The sequence below is a fragment of the Erythrolamprus reginae genome, chromosome 3 (assembly GCF_031021105.1).
Source record: "Erythrolamprus reginae isolate rEryReg1 chromosome 3, rEryReg1.hap1, whole genome shotgun sequence".
NCBI classification, from domain to species: domain Eukaryota; kingdom Metazoa; phylum Chordata; class Lepidosauria; order Squamata; family Dipsadidae; genus Erythrolamprus; species Erythrolamprus reginae.
This window is the reverse complement of record NC_091952.1, coordinates 96695792-96716544: the sequence shown is the minus strand read 5'-3', so window position 1 is coordinate 96716544 and position 20753 is coordinate 96695792. Positions and strand designations below refer to the sequence as shown.

At 43.1% G+C, this 20753-nt stretch overlaps 1 protein-coding gene across 1 annotated transcript in view; it reads left to right on the top strand.

The window, feature by feature from the left end:
- The window catches only part of LOC139165346 (uricase-like), an 87324-nt gene that overhangs the window by 63784 nt on the left and 2787 nt on the right, over nucleotides 1-20753 (top strand). The window contains exons 3-8 of the mRNA XM_070748540.1: nucleotides 9185-9432; nucleotides 10134-10250; nucleotides 10480-10558; nucleotides 12816-13005; nucleotides 16860-16983; nucleotides 19675-19758. Coding sequence (XP_070604641.1) covers nucleotides 9185-9432; nucleotides 10134-10250; nucleotides 10480-10558; nucleotides 12816-13005; nucleotides 16860-16983; nucleotides 19675-19758 — 842 coding nt within the window. The remainder of the gene's footprint in view (nucleotides 1-9184; nucleotides 9433-10133; nucleotides 10251-10479; nucleotides 10559-12815; nucleotides 13006-16859; nucleotides 16984-19674; nucleotides 19759-20753) is intronic.

The window sequence follows — 20753 nt, the reverse complement described above, 5'->3', positions numbered from 1 at the left end:
AAGCTGGTGAGACTCGAACTGTGGAACTGCTGGCAGCCATCAGTCAGCAGAAGTAGCCTGTAGTACTATATTGTAACCACTGTGCTCAATGAAAATGTGAGTTAATGTAAGATATCTGGGAATAGTTCTCACAGCCAAATGTAGTACCATATACAAAGACAATTATGAAAAAATTCTGCAAACGACAAAAACAAATTTGGATAAGTGGGCCAATCTCCAACTTTCATTTCTTGGAAAAATCGCAGTGATAAAAATGAATATACAGTGATCCCCCGAGTTTCGCGATCCCGATCATTGCGAAAGGCTATATCGCGATTTTTCCACCCGGAAGTAAAAACACCATCTGCGCATGCGCGCCCCTTTTTTCTATGGCCACGCATGCGTAGATGGTGGAGTTTGCGTTCCCCCCGGCAGATCAGCTGCTGAGCGGCTTCCCTGGGTCTTCCCCCTCTTGCTGGCGGGAGGGCGAGCGGCGGGCATCAGCGAGGAGCCGGTGTTTCCCCTTTGCATGGGCGGCCGGTAAGACCCCAGCGCCGCTTCCCAGCTGAGTCCCGAAGCCAAACGCGGAAGTTCGCCTTTGCCGTCTGGCTTCAGGACTCAGCTGGGAAGCGGCGCGAGCGAACGGCATGGGCGGGCGAAGGGCGGGTGAGCGGCGGGCGCGTGGGCAGGCAGGCGGCGGGCGGACAAGCGGCGGGCGGACAAGTGGCGGGCGCGGCAGCAGCGAGGAGTTTGCGTGGGCGGCGGGGAAACCCCAATCTTCGGCTCCTTGCTGCTGCGGCGGAAGTAAAAACACCATCTGCGCATGCGCAGATGGTGTTTTTACTTCCGCACCGCTACTTCGCGAAAAACCGATCATCGCGAGGGGTCCTGGAACGGAACCCTCGCGATAATCGGGGGACCACTGTACTCCCTAAGATTCTCTTTCTATATCAGACAATACCAATAAAATTACCCAGGAAATTTTTTGATTCACTAAAGAAGTTCACACATCAATTTATCTGGAGCAAAAAAAAAGCCAGACTAAAATATAAACACCTACAGGATCATAGGAGCAGAGGAGGGATTGGAGTGCTGGATTGGAAGCTATACCACAAAGCTGCATCATTGAATTGGATAAGAGAATGGATCACTTTAAGGGACAAAAGAATACTAGCCTTGGAAGGCTATAACCTGGAATTTGGTTGGCACTCCTACCTAATTGGGAAAAAGGGTAAATTACTCACACATTTTAAACAGCATTTTATGAGAAAAAGCCTAATAGAAACGTGGCAATCAGTGCAAAAGTCCCAGTACCTGCAAACACCAAGGTGGCTCTCACCGAATGAGGCCATAACTTATCCCAAAACAATGATTTTAAAGAATAAGATAACTTATGACCACTTATTAAATGAAAATGACATACTGTACTAATTTCTAAATCGGACCTCCAGGACAAAGGGATCAAATTGGACTGGATCCAATACTACCAAATTAGATCTAAATATAAAGAGGACAGGGAAAGGCAAGGATTCCAAAAAATTGGCATATTTGATAAAATTTTATTGGGCACAGATGATAAACAAATCTCTAAAATATACAAATATTTGCTTTACCAAGAACTTGCTGAGGAGGAAGTAAAAGGCAATATGATAGCCTGGGGGCAAAATTTCGGGTATACGATAAATTTACCAGAATGGGAAAAAATTTGGGTAAATAATTATAAAATAACACTTTCAATCCCTTATAAGGAGAACATATATAAGATGTTCTACAGATGGCACCTTCCCCCAGCCCGTCTGTCTAAAATGTACCCAAAAATCTCCCCCATCTGTTGGAAGTGCCGGGGAAAACCAGGCACTTATTATCATATGTGGTGGACACGCTCAGTGGTCAAACAATTTTGGGGGGAAATCCAAAATATGATTGAAGAAATCACCAAAAAGGAAATAAAAATAACACCAGAACTCTTTTTATTAGGAATATTCAGACAACATTTCTTAAAACACGATAGACATCTAATACTACACATCACAACGGCGGCCAGAATCATGTATGCCCAATCATGGAAAGAGGAGCTCCCACCCACAATCTATAGTGTGATAAATAAAATTTACCAGGTGGTCGAAATGACAAAGCTGACCTACGAGTTACAAGATAAGAACATGGAAGACTTCCATAAAAGCTGGGACAGGTGGTATATCTGGGTTGCCAAAAAAAAAAATAACAAACTAGAACAAAATCTTAACGTATCTAAATTCTAATTAGGAACCTCAATACTAAACTTAAAAGTAATAAATTTAAACAATATCTACACATACTAAGATACCATAGCACCATTATACCATTGAAGGATAGATATGTGAGTGATAAAATGTTATGAAGAACTGGAAATGTATATATGTAATTGATATATAACAAAGTAATAAAAGGACTAGACTTAAGCTGCGCATCGAATTTACTACTCATAGAGTAGTTCAAATGTAAATAGCGACATCAAAAATGTAATTGACAAAGCAGAGTGCTTTATTCTTTTTTTTCTTCTTATCTTTTCTTTCTTAATTTCTTTTATTTCTATTTCCTTTTTTTCACCTTTTTTCTTTTCTCTATTTAAATTTTTGTGTACGTTGTGTTGTATTATATGTATTGTAGTTGTATGATTTTAGTGTAAATATTTAATAAACTTTTTTCAAAAAAAGAAAATGTGAGTTAAGGGACAGAGTATACCCATAGTGTGACATTATCCCATCTTTCTTACATCTTATGTGTCCAAAATTTGAGCATTCTTGGTAAAATAAGATGATTCCAAACATATATATGGATACAAATTCATTCATTTATTTATTTATTTATTGCATTTGTATGCCGCCCCTCTCTGAGGACTTGGGGCAGCTCACAACGTATCAAAACAATAAACAATATACATATCTAAAAAAAATCCAATTAATATACCTAAAAAACTTTTAAAACTCTAATAACTTTTAATATCATTCATTCCCATTCATACAGCAAGACATACTACACTCGTCGGCCGGGGGATAGCATCTATTGGCCCCAAGCCTGGTGGCACAGATAGGTCTTTAAACTTTTACGAAAGGTGAGGAGGGTGGAGGCAGTGCGAATCTCTGGGGGGAGCTGATTCCAGAGGGCTTCCGCCCCCCCAGAGGAGGCTCTTCCCCTAAGTCCCGCCAAATGACATTGTCTAGTTCAGTGTTTCCCAACCTTTTTTGAGCCGCGACACATTATTCACATTTACAAAATCCTGGGGGACATTGAGCGGGGGGGGGGGGGGCTAAAAAAAGTTTAGACAAAAAAAATATCTCTCTTCCTCCCTTTTGCTCTATTTCTCTCTCTCTCCCTCTCTCTCTCGCTCCCTTCCTTCCTCTTTCTTTCCCCCTCTCTCTCCATCCCTCTTTGTTTCTCCCTTCCTTCCTCTCTTTTTTGCTCTCCTCTCTCCCTCCTTCCCTCCCTCTATGTCTTTCCCTCACCCTCCTTCCCCCCTCTTTCTCTCTCTCTTGCTTTCTCTCTCTCTCTTGCTGTCTTTCTCTCTTTCTCTCTCCCCCCTGTCTCCCTCTCTCTTTCTCTCTCTCTCTTTCTTGCTATCTCTCTCTTTCTCTCTCCCCCTCTCTTGCTATCTCTTTCTCTCTTGCTATCTCTCTTTTTCTCTCTCTCTCTCTTTTGCTTTCTCTCTCCCCTCTCCCTCCCTCTCTTTCTCTCTCTTGCTATCTCTCTTTCTCTTTTTTGCTTTCTCTCTTTCTCCCCACTCTCTCTCCCTCTCTCTTTCTCTCTCCCTCTCTTGCTATCTCTTTCTCTCTCTTGCTATGCCATGTAGGGCTTTATAGGTCATAACCAACACTTTGAACTGTGTCCAGAAACCAATTGGTGGCCAATGCAGTCCACAGAGTGCTGGAGAAATATGGGTATGCCTTGGAAGGCCCATAACTGCTTGCGCAGCTGCATTCTGGAGGATTTGAAGGGGATAAGGGCAAGGGTAACTCTGAGTAGAAACTCCCTGTCCAGATAGGGCTGCAATTGGTGCACCAGGCGAACCTGGGCGTATGCCCCCCTTGCCACAGACGAAAGATGATGGTCCAATGTCAGCTATGGATGAAGGAGGCTGCCCAAGTTGCAGACTCTCTCTGAGGGAGTCAAAAGTCCTCCCCCCACAGTAATAGATGGACAGATGGAGGTGTCCTTGGGAGGCAGAACCCACAGCCACTCCATCTTGTCAGGATTGTGTTTGAGCCTGTTAGCACCCATCCAGATCCTAACAGCCTCCAAATACTGGCACATCACTTCCTCTGCTTCACTGACAAATTCAAACAAATTTTTTTGAAGCAGCTTGAAGTAGACCCAGAGACAGGGTTTGGAGCAATCGGTACTTTTATTCAGCTCAGAGAATAAGTGACAGCTCAGCAAGGTAAAGTGACAATTCAGCGAGTACCGACTGACTCTGGCTGGAGAAACCGCTCCTTTTATATATTTGCGGTTCCCGCCAAAGCCAGAGCCGGCCGCGTCTGAGCCAATCAGGAGCGACTTCCTGCTTGGGCTCAGACAGCGCCGAAAGAGGAACAAACTATTTACAGAGTTACAAGGTAGCCATTACAGGATACAACACCCCTCCCCTCATAGTTGGACACATCCATCAAGAAAGCCATGTGACAAAGTCGTCCAATCGGTGGGGCCTCTGAGGAGCTCGCGCTGACCTGCGCAGTTCAATTTCTCCTTCGCCACTGACTGTGGAGGATGGCTCGCCGCTGTTCTCCCGGTGTTGCGGACTTGGCCTGGCGGGCCCAACGAAGGCTTCGGAGGACGAGGATGGTTCGGCGTCGCTGGATGGTTCCCCCTGGCCCGATAAGTCTCTTTGCGTGTCTCTTATTTCGGGCAATGTACTAAAGTCTGTTGAAGGGGGAGAGTCCATGTCAGCGGTTTGTGGCAATTGATTTTCTGTTCGCTTCCGAATGTGGTCTATGTGTCGTTTCCACAAACGACCATCCTCTAGTTTAACAACATAGGTCTTAGGTGCATTTTGCTTAACAATAATTCCCTTCATCCAGTTTACATTTCCATCAAAACTTTTTACATATACATTTTGTCCCAAATACATTTCTCTTTCAGGTTTTGTACACATTTGGTTATTATTAACACAGAACCTTGGGTTTAACCTGTCTAGTGGTGACCTCAACTTCCTTCCCATCAATAACTCTGCAGGGCTTACATGTGTGTGCGAGTTAGGGGTAATGTGTTGGGTGAGTAAGAATTGGTCCAAGTTCTGTTGCACATCCCCAGGGCCTGATCTGCGCAATGCCTCCTTTGCCACCCATACGTAACGTTCTGCCAATCCGTTAGCCCAGGGCGAATAAGGCGAGATGAGGGCATGCCTGACCCCTAGGCCATCTAGGAACAATTCGAATTGCCTGGCTGTTAGCTGTGGCCCATTGTCAGACACTAAGAGATCTGGGCAACCATGGGATGCAAACAGTCTGCTCAATACCTTGATAGTGGCACTTGTGGTTATGTTGTTCATTGCTATTATTTCCAACCATTTTGAGAAAGCATCAACCACTATTAAAAAATACTGAGACCCCACTGGGCCAGCAAAATCAATGTGGATTCTAGACCAAGGACCAGCAGGCTGTTCCCACTCAGCCGGAGTTGTTTTGGGGGGACTGGGTCGTGACTCTTGGCACGGATCACACTTTGAAACCCAATTTTCAATATCAGCATCCAGCCCTGGCCACCATAAATGCCCCCTTGCCAGGCTCTTCATCCTGACAATCCCAGGATGACCCACATGTAACATTTTGAGTACCTTTCCCCTTAGGCTTTTGGGAATGATCACTCTATCCCCCCACAGTAAACAACCTTTTACATACGATAATTCAAGTCTTTTGTTTTTAAAATCACACAATTCAGGTTTCACAACATCATTTTGCCATCCCTTTAGAACACAGTTCACCACTTGTTTAAGGATTTGATCCTGCTGCGTGTGTGCAGCTACCTCTTTTGCTGTGGTTAGTGGGTTTTCCTCGAGTTCTATCATTAACACATCTGTGGAAGGAACAGGGTCTTCCACTAAGTCTGCTATGGGGCATCTGCTTAGGCCGTCTGCATGATTGATTTCCTTCCCCCCCTTGTGGGTGAGCTCATACTGATACCCTGAGAGGAAAAGAGCCCATCTGATTAGTCTTGGAGACATGAAAGGTGGAGTGGGCTTGTTGGGGGCTAGCAGGCCTAGTAAGGGTTTGTGGTCAGTGACTAGCTCAAAGCTTCTTCCAAAAATGTAATTGTGAAACTTCTTTACCCCTGCCACTAATGCTAGAGCCTCCTTGTCTAACTGGCTATAATTCCTTTCTGTGCTGGTCATGGTTCTAGAAAAAAATGCTATTGGGGCCTCTGTCTTATTAGGTAGAACGTGAGCTAGGACTCCTCCTATGCCGTACGGCGAAGCGTCGCACGTGAGCCTAATGGGTAGTGAAGCACTATATTGGACTACTACACTTTTAGAGGTTAATAAATTTTTTATTTGAGAAAAAGCTTCATGTTCAGTTTTCCCCCATGTCCAGCGGGCTTCCTTCTGGAGTAAACGATGGAGAGGCTCTGCTACTGTTGCCTTCTGCTTTAAAAAAACGGAATAAAAATTAAGGAGGCCCAAAAATGCCTGCAACTCATTCTTATCTCGTGGCTCTGGGGCTTCTCTAATTGCTCTCAGCTTCTCTGTTGTGGGGTGGATACCTTCCTTATCTATTTTATATCCTAGGAATTCTATACTGTTAGTTCCCCAGACACATTTATCAGGCTTGATTCTTAAACCTTTGTCCTGTAACCTCTTAAGTACTTCCCTTATTCTTTTGTTTACTTGTTCCTGGTTTTCCCCTGCAATTAAGATGTCATCAAAGTATGGAATGGCCCCATTTACCCCTGACAATAGGCGTTCCATAATGCTCTGGAATATTCCTGGGGCTATGCTTACCCCAAACTGTAACCTCGTGCATTTGAAAGCCCCCCTGTGCGTTACAATTGTTTGAGCGTTTGCTGTTTGTTCATCGACCGGAAGTTGCTGGTAAGCTTGCGCCAGGTCGATCTTTGCGAACCTTTTCCCCTCCCCCAGGGAGTGTAGCAGTTGTTGCACAACCGGGATGGGGTAGGGGTGGTGTTGGAGTGCCTTGTTTAGGGTTGATTTGTAATCAGCGCAAACTCTTAAAGAGCCATCTGGCTTCAGAGGGGTAACTATGGGAGTTTCCCATGGCCCCTGCTCCACAGGGACCAAAATACCTTGGCTAATGAGTTTGTCCAGCTGTATATCTAGTTTGGGGAGGAGCGGCAGGGGGACCCTGCGAGGTTTTAGTCTGATCGGTGGGACCTTGGGGTCAATAGAGAAAGATATAGGGGGCCCCTTATACAATCCCAGTGTGGGGCTGAACACTTCAGGGAACTCTTTCACAAAGTTAGGCATATCATAACAGTTTACATTACACACACCCGAAATCTCGATCCCCAGTGGTTCCATCCATGCTAAACCCAGAAGAGAGTGCTTGGCCCCTGTTACAATAAGCATGGGAAGGGTACATTTAACATTCTTGAATGCGATAGGTACATTTGCTGTTCCCAAGACCGAGATTACTCCCCCCTGAAAGTCTCTAATCACCAAAGAGGTTTGATTTAGGTCAGCCTTAGATACATTAGGCATATACAGTTTAAATTTTTCCCAGGGCATGATGGTATATCTAGAGCCCGTATCCAGCTCCATTGAGCAAGGTTGGTTATTGAGTAACAGTGATATAACAATTTTAGCCCCCTTTTTGGTTGCCGTGTTATTCACGGAAAATTGAGAGTTACCTCTATAGTAGTCGCGGTTAGCGTTTGAGTAGTTCCTTTGACCCGCGTTGCGGAATGGTCTCCTTTCTCGCGCTTGGGGGGTCTGGTTTTGAGGTCGCTGGTATTGCGGTGTGGCAAATGTGTCCTCTGGCGCTGTTGCTCTGCATGCGATGGCGATGTGGCCTCTCCGGTTGCAACGGCGGCATGTAGCGTCTCGGAAGGGGCATCGATGGCGCTGGTGATTTCCCCGGCAGCCCGCGCAGGGGGCTGGGTGAGTAGCTCTCAGGTGTCTCGGCTGGTCTTGCACCAGGAGGCAGTTGTCTCCGCTGGAACTTTGTTGGCTGGGGTTGTCTGTTTCCACGGCGCTGGGAGACGCGGAGTCGATTTTCGCCATGATTTCTCGCCTTCCGTGCTCTTTCAATTCTCTCGCCGCCGCGTCGGCTGCTTCTGCGGTTTGCGCCAGTTTAATTACGGTTTGTAGAGTCGGCTCTTCTTCGATGAGGAGTTTATTTCTCACCGTGTTGCTTTTCATGCCGAAAACCAGGGCGTCGGTGAGGCGAGCTTCCGGGTCTTTAAACTTGCATTGAGCAAGTACCGTTCGCAGCCGCGTTGTAAACTGGCTGATCGACTCGGTTTCCCTCTGAACCATCATGTGGAATTGATGCCGAAAAACCATGGCTGGTTTGGTCGGCTTGAAGTGGCTCGCCAGTTTTTGTTGTAGGACGTCCCACGCTGTGGCTCTTGCTTGTTCTGGTTCGGTGAGAGTTTGGGCTAGTCTGCGGATTTCTGCGCCGCAGTAGTTAAGGAAAATAGCCCGTCTGCGATCGGCTTCGGCGTCCTGCATTCCCGCCGCCTCGAGGAAGATCTCGAAGGTGGCCATGTACTCGTCCCATGTCGATTTCTCGGGATCGAAGAGTTCCGGAGCCTGGCCGATCTGGATTTTGTCCATGTTGCACGCGAAGTTTCTTCCGTCCGTTCGTCGCCAGTGAAGTAGACCCAGAGACAGGGTTTGGAGCAATCGGTACTTTTATTCAGCTCAGAGAATAAGTGACAGCTCAGCAAGGTAAAGTGACAATTCAGCGAGTACCGACTGACTCTGGCTGGAGAAACCGCTCCTTTTATATATTTGCGGTTCCCGCCAAAGCTAGAGCCGGCCGCGTCTGAGCCAATCAGGAGCGACTTCCTGCTTGGGCTCAGACAGCGCCGAAAGAGGAACAAACTATTTACAGAGTTACAAGGTAGCCATTACAGGATACAACACAGCTTATCTCTCTTTTGTTTTAATGTTAAACTGAATGGATGAAAAAGATGAGTTTATGTATTGGCATTTCTTTATTTGAAGTAGCTTATCTCTTGTTGTTTTAATGCTAAGCTGTATGGACAAAAAAAGGTGAATTGTGTGTGTTTTCTTTATTGCAGCCTAACGAGGTGGAATATGTGAATTCTGAATATGGAAAGAATGCCGTGAGAATCCTGTACGTTAGACGGGAAGGTCAGATACACTGCATTAAAGAACTGGCAATCTCTGTACACATTAGACTCAACACTGTGAACGAATACTTGAACGCCGACAATTCCAGAGTCATCCCTACAGACACCATAAAGAATACAATTGAAGCACTGGCTAAATGCAATGGGGTAGGTTGCAAAACCATTCGTCTTATCTTACAGCTAGAATTGGGATGCATTTCCTTTTTTGTCACTCATAGAATCCATCTTCAGACAAAGCCATAAACAAAAAGATGTTGTGATTTGGTGTAGGAGAAAGTTTCCAAATTAAACGTGGTAGCATTTTGTGTTACCTTGTTTGGGTTTTCTAACAAAAATCTTAAAAACATGTCTAATCTGCAGTTTTTATTATTATGCTATGTTTATTTTTTTAAAAGGATCATCACTTATATTTGTATAACAAGGCAAAATGTTCCGGTTTTGAATAATTCAGAATTATTCAGAAGAGCAGCAGGATGCAGGCAACAAATTATGAGATGCTGTCCTTTTTTTTATAATACGAAATCTGTACAAAAAGGATTGAAATGAATTGAAGGCAGAAGTCAAGATTGAAAGTAACTAAAGGGTTTTAGTTCTATGAACTGAAGGTTCATTGCTCTTCTTTTTTTTAAAAAAAAAATCCTGTATAGATTTTTTTTTAAGTGCCAAGAATTTCAACAATAGGTTAAAATGGCTAGTTCATATTTTGTGGATTTCATAATTTCTCATGAATAGTTTTGGGCTGCCATAGCCCGTGTGACAAATCTTTTATGATACATAAGGTACAATATTAATTCTAAAAATAGTTTTGGAGATGGCACCTGATCATATATAATATCTTTTCTTTTTAGATCAGAACAATAGAGGAGTTTGGACTGGATATCTGCAACCACTTCATTCAAAACTTTTGCCACGTGGTGTATTGCAATGCCTTTATCCAAGAGGTTCCATGGCAGCGTCTAGAAAAGGTATAATGCCACATACGTTTGGGCCATTTTCCCTGAACAACACTAGGGAAGGGACAAAGACAGGGAAGAAGGGCGTATGGCAAGGGCAGGAAAAGTTTTAGTAGGACAATAGCTTGGCAAAGAGAGCAACAGTTCGTGGTGGGTGAGCTCTTTCATTTCTTTTTATGAATTCCAAGTGCAAGGTCAAATGGTTTGTTTGCAACTTCAATATGTCATCCTTCATTTCTAGGACAATACTCCCCATGCCCATGCTTTTCTCTACAGTTCCGAAGGAATTCGGTTTTGTGAAGTGGAACAGACTCAGGACAGTAAGGAAATGATTTCAATTCCTTTAGTAGAAACATTAGATTTATATGTGCAATAGTAGCTGCTACTAAGCTTGTAAACAAGACAAACCAATTCATGTTATTCTTGGAGACTAGAACTGAAATAAAAAAGCAAGAAATAAAGCAAGCATAATTTTGTACCCTTTTCTTGCATATATAAATTCTGTTCTTCCATTCTTAGCAGTAAAAGCTTCCCTATGGCTGGTCAACTTTCTCTCAGCTCAATGTACCTTATAAGGTTACTGATCTGGGAAAAAGTTGGAAGAGATATTGCAATGTAGTCTGCCTTGAGATGGGAAATCAATCAATCAATCAATCCTTCAATCCTTCAATCCTTCAATCCTTCAATCCTTCAATCCTTCAATCCTTCAATCCTTCAATCCTTCAATCCTTCAATCCTTCAATCCTTCAATCCTTCAATCCTTCAATCCTTCAATCCTTCAATCCTTCAATCCTTCAATCCTTCAATCCTTCAATCCTTCAACCCTTCAACCCTTCAACCCTTCAACCCTTCAACCCTTCAACCCTTCAACCCTTCAACCCTTCAACCCTTCAACCCTTCAACCCTTCAACCCTTCAACCATTCAATCATCTAATCATCCAATCATTCATTCAATCAACCAACCAACCAACCAAACAAACAAACAAACAAACAATATATTATTGTATCTAGTTATAGGGTCTTTGGCTAGCTGCCAGTAATATACTATGGGATCTATCTAGTATGATAATTTTAATACAGATATTCTTATGACTGTAAGTGTACCTGGAATCATGGTCCTACATTGTTGTGGGTCACCAAGGAACAGGAATCAATTTTGCAATTTTTTTTAGTAGGGGTTTTAAGTCAATCAATTTTATCCAATGAGCATTTTTTTGGCCAGAAACCAGAAGTAAAATCGCCATTACGTGACTGTGGGAAGCTGCAAATGCAAATGTAATGGTGAGCCAGGTGCCAAGCACTCAAAATATGATCACAAGTCAATTGTGTATGTGCATATGTGTCTATGTGCCAGTTGTAACTAAGTAGCTTTTGGGAGGTTTGTTGTCACTTCAAATGATTGTTAAGTGACCGAAAAAGTGATCATGAGTTGAAGACTGCCTCTATGCAAGTTTGAAAGTGTAATGTTTGTAATTCTTCGATGTTGCATTAATGATATTTGTTTTGATCCACTAGACCTCTTCATAAAAAAAGAGAAAAAGGGCAAATTTTGATCTGTTGAATCAAAGCAAAAGGTCTCAGCTCCTATACAAAATAATCCGAATATGCCGTGCTAAAACAGACAAGCAGATTTTCTTTTAAACTTATTTGGCCCCCAGGCATCCATTATTAGACTTCATAGTCAAGCATATAATACGTTTAAAAAATTTGAGTGCTCTTAGGTTCGGTTTTTCAGCAAGACATATAGAAGTGCAGTTCAATGCATGCTTAATTGGAAATAAATTCCATTGTCCTGGGTTGGAAATTGATTTGCAGATATCACTGCATCTTTTTTGGGGTGAGATAGGGGAGCTCGATATGTAATTATTTTGTTGCAAAAATTCCCTCCCTTCTGGAGGACAGAAGGGAAAGAGGGGACATGATCAAAACATTTAAATATGTTAAAGGGTTAAATAAGGTTCAGGAGGGAAGTGTTTTTAATAGGGAAGTGAACACAAGAACAAGGCAGCACAATCTGAGGTTAGTTGGGGAAAGATCAGAAGCAACCTGAGAAAATATTATTTTACTAAAAGAGTAGTAGATGCTTGGAACAAACTTCCAGCAGACGTGGTTGGTAAATCCTCAGTAACAGAATTTAAACATGCCTGGGATAAACATAGATCCATCCTAAGATAAAATACAGGAAATAGTGTAAGGGCAGACTAGATGGACCATGAGGTATTTTTCTATGTTTCTATGTTTCAAAACAAGAAGCACACACAGATGACTGATTCAATAACTTCTTCATAAACACAACAGATGAATTTATAATGCCATTAGCAGATTATTCCTTCAAGTAATTACAGACTGCAGAGAACAGTTAGTTTCATTTCAGCAGAGTTCAGAGTGAGCCACGCTGAGCCTTAGGCTTAAGTATTCAGTTTTGATTCTCTTCACAGACTCAGAAGTGGTTAGCTCTCATTGGCTGACTTAGTTGCTATGCCTATTGATTGGTTCTCCCAGTTCATGAATATCTTAACAGTAACTGTGGGACTTCATTTCTTATATTAAAATTAATTTACCCTCTTCCTCTCCTAGATCCTCCAATTGTTTTCTCTGGCATTAAGGATCTAAAACTTATGAAAACAACCCAATCTGGATTTCAGGGCTTTCTTAAAGAAAAATACACCACACTTCCAGAAAGGATAGATAGAGTGTTGTCGGTGGAAACACTCATCAAATGGTGCTATGGTGGATGCTTGGATGGCCTTGATTATGATGCCATATGGTAAGTAAAATATTTTGCATGGATTCTCCTATAAGTAATGGGGTTTTTGAAATGTGTTTACAGTAGAGGAAAGAGCTTACATAAAATAAGACTAAAACTAGCAACAAATAAGATCTCTTGATAAGGAGGTTGTGATAAAATATCATACAGGTAGTCCATGACTTATAAAACAGTTCCAGTGAAGGACAGTACTTACTTTTGTATGCCGGGATGCCTCCGGGCGGGCGGCAGGCATGGGCGGGCAGGCATGGGGGGGCGCACCTGGCGGGAGATTTGCTTCCTGCGCATGCAAATCACCTTTACCGTTCCGATAGCAACCCACTACCGGTATGGTATCAGTTGTAGGAGGCTTAGCTATTGTTGGTGTATCTGAGGTGGGAGTTGTGGAGATAGGTGGCTGTAGTTTCCTTTTAAAAGTACAGAAAGAAAGAAAAGGAAAGGTGAAGTAATATAAAGTTTTTCCTTTTATAACATTTGCAAGTATAAATCTAAATTAACTTTTCCCTAAGGTCATATAACTTCCACTTTTTCCTATTATCTATTAGATTTACTAATCACCAAACCCATATATCATAATTTCATTTTTTTTCTGTCTTGGGCAAAAAGTCCACAAGGGCTTTCCAATCAGTATTAAAATTAATTACGGTAATGTCTTTTCTCTATTCAAATTTGTCTATTTTACCATTTGAAGAAGTTCTATCATCTTCACCATTCACTCCTCCAATGTGGGTATTGTTATGTCTTACTGCCCTTGTGCATATAGAAGTCTTGCACTTGTGTTGGCTCTAGATCGGTGATGGCGAACCTATGGCATGCAGGTGGCAGGCACAGCCCTCTTTGCAAGCATGCCAGCCCAGGTCAACCGTGCATGCTCCCATACCTCCTGCCTGCCAGATAATCTTCAGGTCCCTGTTGTGCATGCATGGGGCATTTGTGTGGGACATTCATGGGGGGTGAAGTGCAGGCAAGGGGGTGCTCACATTGCATTTTGGAGCCTCACGTGGTGCACCTGTGCCCTGTTTTGGCTTCCAGGTTGGACAGGAGGCCTTCCAGGCCCAGAATGGGGCATGGGTAGGGGACTGGAAAACCTCCTACACCAACCTGGAAGCCAAAACAGGGCGCGAGGGCAACATGTGAGGCCCCCTTACACCCCATTTTGGATCTCGAAAGCCTCCTGCAGCAACCTGGAAGCCAAATAGGGGTGCAGGCGGGGGCCTGGTACATGCACAGCAGGATCACACATGGGGGGGCGTGGTACACCAAAGATCATGCACGCATGTGTGGGGGAGGAGAGAGGGAGGGCACATGCATTGCATTATGGGTGTGGGCGCATGTGCTGTTAAGCGTGGGTGGGCGTGCGCGCTTTCAGCACACGATGACAAAAAGGTTAGCCATCACTGTTCTAGACCAGTGCTTCCCAACCTTGGCAACTTGAAGATATTTGGACTTCAACTCCCAGAATTCCGCACCCAGCGAATGCTGGCTGGTGAATTCTGGGAATTGAAGTCCAGATATCTTCAAGTTGCCAAGGTTGGGAAACATTGCTCTAGACCAATCAAAGATTATTCATTATTTTTAGTGAATTATCATATATGGTCTGCAGTGGGCTTTTCCTCCATAGTTGTAAAGGCATCGGCATCATGAAAATAATTCCATGATTTTACTAGCTTTGACTGCAGTATAAATGTGGGTTTCTTTTGTCTGCTAATGCACACTTTCATTCAATTGACTTAGCACCAAAAAAGTACATTTTGCACATTTTACTTATGCTTTTGCTCCTAGACTTTGCATTGATCATTCTCTTCCTCCTGACCTCATAGTAATTTTGGGATCTTTTTTATTCCCAGTTCTTTTAAAACATTGCACTGTCTGTGATTTCTACTGTATAGAATAGATGAAATTAAGATTAACCACATTTCTAGAGTGCTGTATTATTCTAAAATGGTTGGGGTTTTTTAAAATTTTAATGGTTATACTCAGACTGCAAACTTTCTTTTAAGTAAATTATAACATGCCCATAAGGCTAAATCTTTTAATTGTCCACTAGTGTATGTCTTCCAACTCTTATGACCAAAGAAAAATCTCTAAGAGGAGCATTACATGTTACTGAAACCGGACTGTTTCAGCACTCTAGAAATGTGGATAATCCTAATGTCAGCGAACCAAATAGCATCTGAGAAATAAATCAATTTCCACACCTGTGCTTCACGCAGGACTTGATTTATTAACAAAGCCATATCTGGATTCGACTTGATTCATTCCAACTCTGAGTCCCTTAGATTACATCCGGGTCAAAACCCCATATCGCATCCTCACACCCACAAGTGCAGCCATGAGCACCAATCCTAAGCAGGATTCCTAATTCCTTCCTGTGTTCGTTACTATGGCATCTGCAGAAAGGAATGTGTGGTGGCATATATATATACAGTGATACCTCATCTTACAAACGCCTCATCATACAAACTTTTCAAGATACAAACCCGGGGTTTAAGATTTTTTTTGCCTCTTCTTACAAATGATTTTCACCTTACAAACCCATTGCCGTCGCTGGGATGCCCCGCCTCTGGACTTCCATTGCCAGCGAAGCACCTGTTTTTGCACTGTTGAGATTTCCCTGAGGCTCCCCTCCATGGGAAACCCCACCTCCAGACTTCCGTGTTTTTGTGATGCTGCAGGGGAATCCCAGCATCGCAAAATGGGCACTTTGCTGGCAACGGAAGTCCGGTCATGGGGTTTCCCATCAAGGGGAGCCTCAGTGAAATTGCAGCATCTCAAAAACACAAAGGTCCGGAGGTGGGGTTTCAAGGACTTTGGTGTTTTTGCGATGCTGCAATTTTACTGATTCTCCCTTCACTGGGAAACCCCACTTCCGGACCTCGGTTGCCAGCGAAGCGCTCGTTTTTGCGATGCTGGGATTCCCCTACTGGGATTTCCCTGCAGCATCGCAAAAACACAGAAGTCCGGAGGTGGGGTTTCCCATGGAGGGGAGCCTCAGGGAAATCCCAGCAGTGCAAAAACGGGCGCTTTGGCTGGCATAAGGGGTGAATTTTGGGCTTGCACGCATTAATTACTTTCCCATTGATTCCTATGGGAAACAATGTTTTGTCTTACAAACTTTTCACCTTAAGAACCTCATCCCGGAACCAATTAAGTTTGTAAGACAAGGTATCACTGTATATATATATCTCACCACCACCACCACCACCACCCCGTTCCTCTATCACTACCAAACTGTGTCAGGCCAACCTTTGACTTCACATAATGACTTTGGGCCTGACTTCATCTATTCTATACAGTAGAAATCACAGACAGTGCAATGTTTTAAAAGGACGTGGAATAAAAACAACAGATTCCAAAATTACTATGAGGTCGGGAGAAAGAAAATGATCAATGCAATGTCTAGGAGCAAAAGCATAAGTAAAATGTGCAAATTGTACTCTTTTGGTGCTGAGCTGGTTGAATGAATGTGTGCATTAGCAGACAAAAGAAATGCACATTTATACTACAATCAAAGCTAGTAAAATCATGGAATTATTTTTATAAAATTACAATCACCATCGAGTCTTCGGAGAGGGGCGGCATACAAATCCAAATAATAAATAATAAATAAATAAATAATCAACAACTTGTATGCCTCCCCCAATCCCAATGATTCTTATTTTTATACTCCAGCTAATTTTGGGTGCTTTGACTAATTTTCCATCAAGTATCTCAGGCTTCCCAGTTAGTCCCACTCAGGCTGAATGTGATTATGTGGCAATGTTTATAAACATTACAGGTGCAGCACACAAAGCTGATCTGCCATGCTCATGTTGCCTTGCAAATGTTGTATGTTTTTTTTTTCAACTTTAAAGGAGAACTGCCCACGAAAGTGTCCTTGATGCTTTTGCCGGGCCACCAGAAACAGGCCATTACTCACCGTCTTACCAGAAGACAGTCAACTGTATTCAGACATACATTCTGGAAAGAATCCCACAGGCCAGTAGCTTCATTTTGTTTGGGGCTTTCAGTATGTTATAGTTTATATGTTATTTTTATATAATAATACGTTCTGTGACCAGGTTCTTAAGTAGAAAAGTTTGTAAGAAGAAGCAATTTTTCCCATAGGAATAAATGTAAAAGCAAATAATGTGTGAAATTGGGGAACCCAGAGGGAGGGTGGAGGCTCTGTTTCCTCCCAGGAGATTCCTAGAGAGGCCCCACAGAGGCTTCTCCCTGCCTTTTCTGGTTACAGTTTCGGAGGCTCGGGGATGTAAGTGGAAAATGGTTCTTGAGAAGAGGCAAAAAAATCTTGAACACCCGGTTCTTATCTAGAAAAGTTCGTAAGTAGAGGCATTCTTAGGTAGAGGTACCACTGTATGTTATTAGCGTTTTCAGGAAATAAATGCTTATTTCCAAAGAAATGCTGATCGTACTGTATCTTAAAATGAATTTGATGATTGAGGCATGGAGCCCATTTATATTTTTTTAATGATTCCCCAATGGACAAAGGCAAAGATATTTCTCATCCTATTTCAGGCCAAACACTCTTTAGGGAAGCATGGAATGTATGTATCCAAAAGAAAGACCATTTCTCCACCTACTTTATAAAGGAAGGGTTCTTTATCTTAGACTGGTTGAAAATAAAGCATAGTAGCAGAGATTTTTGTACTTAATCTGCTTTGGTGAAATTGCCTGAAATTCAAGATCATTTTTCTTTTTGGGTAAATGCCATAAATTAAAACCCACTACATTATAATTAAAAAATGACAAATCTGGATGGTGTTTTGTCATGCAAATAAATATCATTTTACTGTATGTATCCAAACTAATGCTATCTCAGTACGAAAATAGATTCAATCTAGTGAAATGTTGGCAAAGATAAAGTTTTTTTACAAGTAGAATTTCAGTTGAAAATACTGTACCTTGCTGCTGATAGCTGGCAGCCTAAATTCTGAATAAAGTTTACCGGGAGAAGGATATCTAATGGGCCAGTGTAGAGTAATAGTCAATTATGATGGATTAGATCAATAGAAAGCCAAGTTCAAGTCACCCTCAGCTATGAAAACTCAATGTATGTCTATATGTAGCCTCAGCTCAGTTCAGTTTCCAGGCTGTGGGGAATAAAATGAAGGGAGAACTCATTGCAATCTTTCTTGAACTCTGGAAGGAATGGCAGGATATAAATTTAAGTAAATAAAATATGTCATATTTCAAGAACCTGTCAAACACAAAAACTATAAATATCAGGAGTCAGGGTACTTTATTGAGCTTATCTCAGCAGTGAAATCTACTTTCCTTCCCCTACCGGTTTGGAATCACATGTGCCACTGTCGCATGTGCTTTTTCACCCTCTGTGCATGTGCAGAAGGCTTTGCATATGTGCAGAGGGTGAAATTTTGCGTGCAAGATTTCTGGGAAACCGGCAAATAAGTTGCCAGCCACCACTCGCCCAGCTGCGCCACTTGCGGCGGCTCTGCCCTGAGTGGCCCATTCACTCGCTCGCCCACTTCGCACGTCTTCTCCGCACACCCACTTCGCTCCTGTCCATTTGCCTGCATCATCTCACCGCTCGCCCCGTCCACTTGCCTTCTTTGCTCCACTCGTGGCGAAGCAGGCAAGGGGACAGGAAGAGCAGCGGTTGCCAACTTACTTGCCATTTTTTTGCTTCCACCCCACCGGCACAGCCTGTTCTATTCTCTTCTGCACTGCAGGCATCCTGCAGCATGGGAAAGCAGAAAGCAGGCCATGTGCAAAAAAACCTGGTAATTTTACTGGAATCATGCATGCACATTCACACCCAGCGGCAACAGTGTGAGGCTACGCACTCCATTTCCACTGCCGGAATGGCATTCCCAGCATTCCGGGGTGTTGCCTGTTCTGTCTGGGTCACTCCGGAAGCTATGACCAACCCAAAAAGATAAGCCAGACACACCGGTTGAATCCAAACACAGTTTTATAATGGTAAAGAGAAAAGAAGCCAACAGAAAATGTCCTTACAGATCAGGAAAACACTAGAACTCCAAATAGATAAACGAAGGCAATTGTTCATACAGAAACACAGGATCCTTGATGCCAGACGAGGCTGTTAAGCTAACAGACATACACCTCCCACCAGTCTTCAAGGCTGCTGGGCCACAAGCCAGGAACAAAAACGCTGAGAGAAAATGCAGATAACACCAACTCCCCTTTGATAACACTCCACGCTGCCGGAATGGTTCTCATGCCTTATAAACCCTTCCCTGCTAATGAGGACCACACCCAACCCCCTGGTGTTCCTCATTCAACGCTGATAATATCTACGCAGTTGCTTTCTCCTTTGAGCTATGCGTCTCTGCCGCATACTAATGATAGCTTGTGCATCATTATCCAGGGACTCCACGGAATCACAGCTACTTGCTTGAGATAGCCCCTCCCCAGGGCTCCCAGGCCTTGCATCACCTTCACTTTCGTGACTGCTGTCTGCACTGTCTGACTGCCAAGAACTCTCCTCTCCGCTCTCAGCCTCCCCCGGGCATGGAGCCAGCAGAGACGCAGCTGGTCTTTGATCTGGCTCAGGCTGAACCACAACAGTTGCCTATCCCTGCATACAGGGCAAAACCAGTAGTATTTCACCCCTGATTTATGTATTATATTAAATCTGTATATATGATTTCTTTAAAAGTGATACTGGTACTTTTGTATTTTCAGACTGAAGAGGTAGAAGTGATCCTGTCTAACATCCACTATTCAGTGACAAATTTGGAAAAACTGGGAATATGCAATGATAAAGAGGTAAGAATTACTTTTTCTTGGTGATCCAAATGACACTATTATTGTGGATTGACTGGGAAGAGCGGGATCATTTAATACAAATTTTATTGAACCTACTTTTCGTCACTTAGCCTCCAAACCAAATGAACCAAACACACACAAAATATATACCGTATATACTCGAGTATAAGCCGACCCGAGTATAAGCCGAGGCACCAGGTTTTGCCACAAAAACCTGGGAAAACTTATTGACCCGAGTATAAGCCGAGGTTAGAAAATGCAGTGGCTACTGGTAACTTATAAAAATGGAAACCAATAAAATTACATTAATTGAGACATCAGTAGATTAAATGTTTTAGAATATTTATTTTAAAGAAAACCAAAATTAGCTCTGTAAATTTAAAAGAGGGTAAATGAAAGCAATCTGGTAATAACAATAAAGTAAAAAGTAAAAAAAGTAGCTCAATCAGCAACCAAGCTAAAACCTATTTCTAAACCTAACCCAGGGGTCTTTAAACTTGACAGTTTTAAGACTAGTGGACTTCAACTCCCAGAATTCCTGCACCAGCCATGCTACCTCAGGAGTGGGAGTTGAAGTCCACAAGCCTTAATCTTTCCAGGTTTGAAGACTTGCATTTCTAACCCGAACCCAGGGGTCTTTAAACTTGACAGTTTTAAGACTAGTGGACTTCAACTCCCAGAATTCCTGCACCAGCCATGCTACTTCAGGAGTAGGAGTTGAAATCCACAAGCCCTAATTTTTCCAGGTTTGAAGACTCTTGCATTTCTAACCCTAACCCAGGGCTCTTTAAACTTGAGTTTTTAGAAGCCTGGAGAGAGTTCATGCTGTTTCCCTCCCCCCCCCCCCTCTTTAGCTTGCTGGCTGGCTCGTTGGCTTGATCTCCCACTCCTGATCCTCCCTCCTCCTCGTCTCCCTTTATTGCCCCATGTGTTGTGCAGGGAAGCAGATTTACTAAAGAGATCCACTTGGGACGCAACAGGGAAATGAGGCGGAG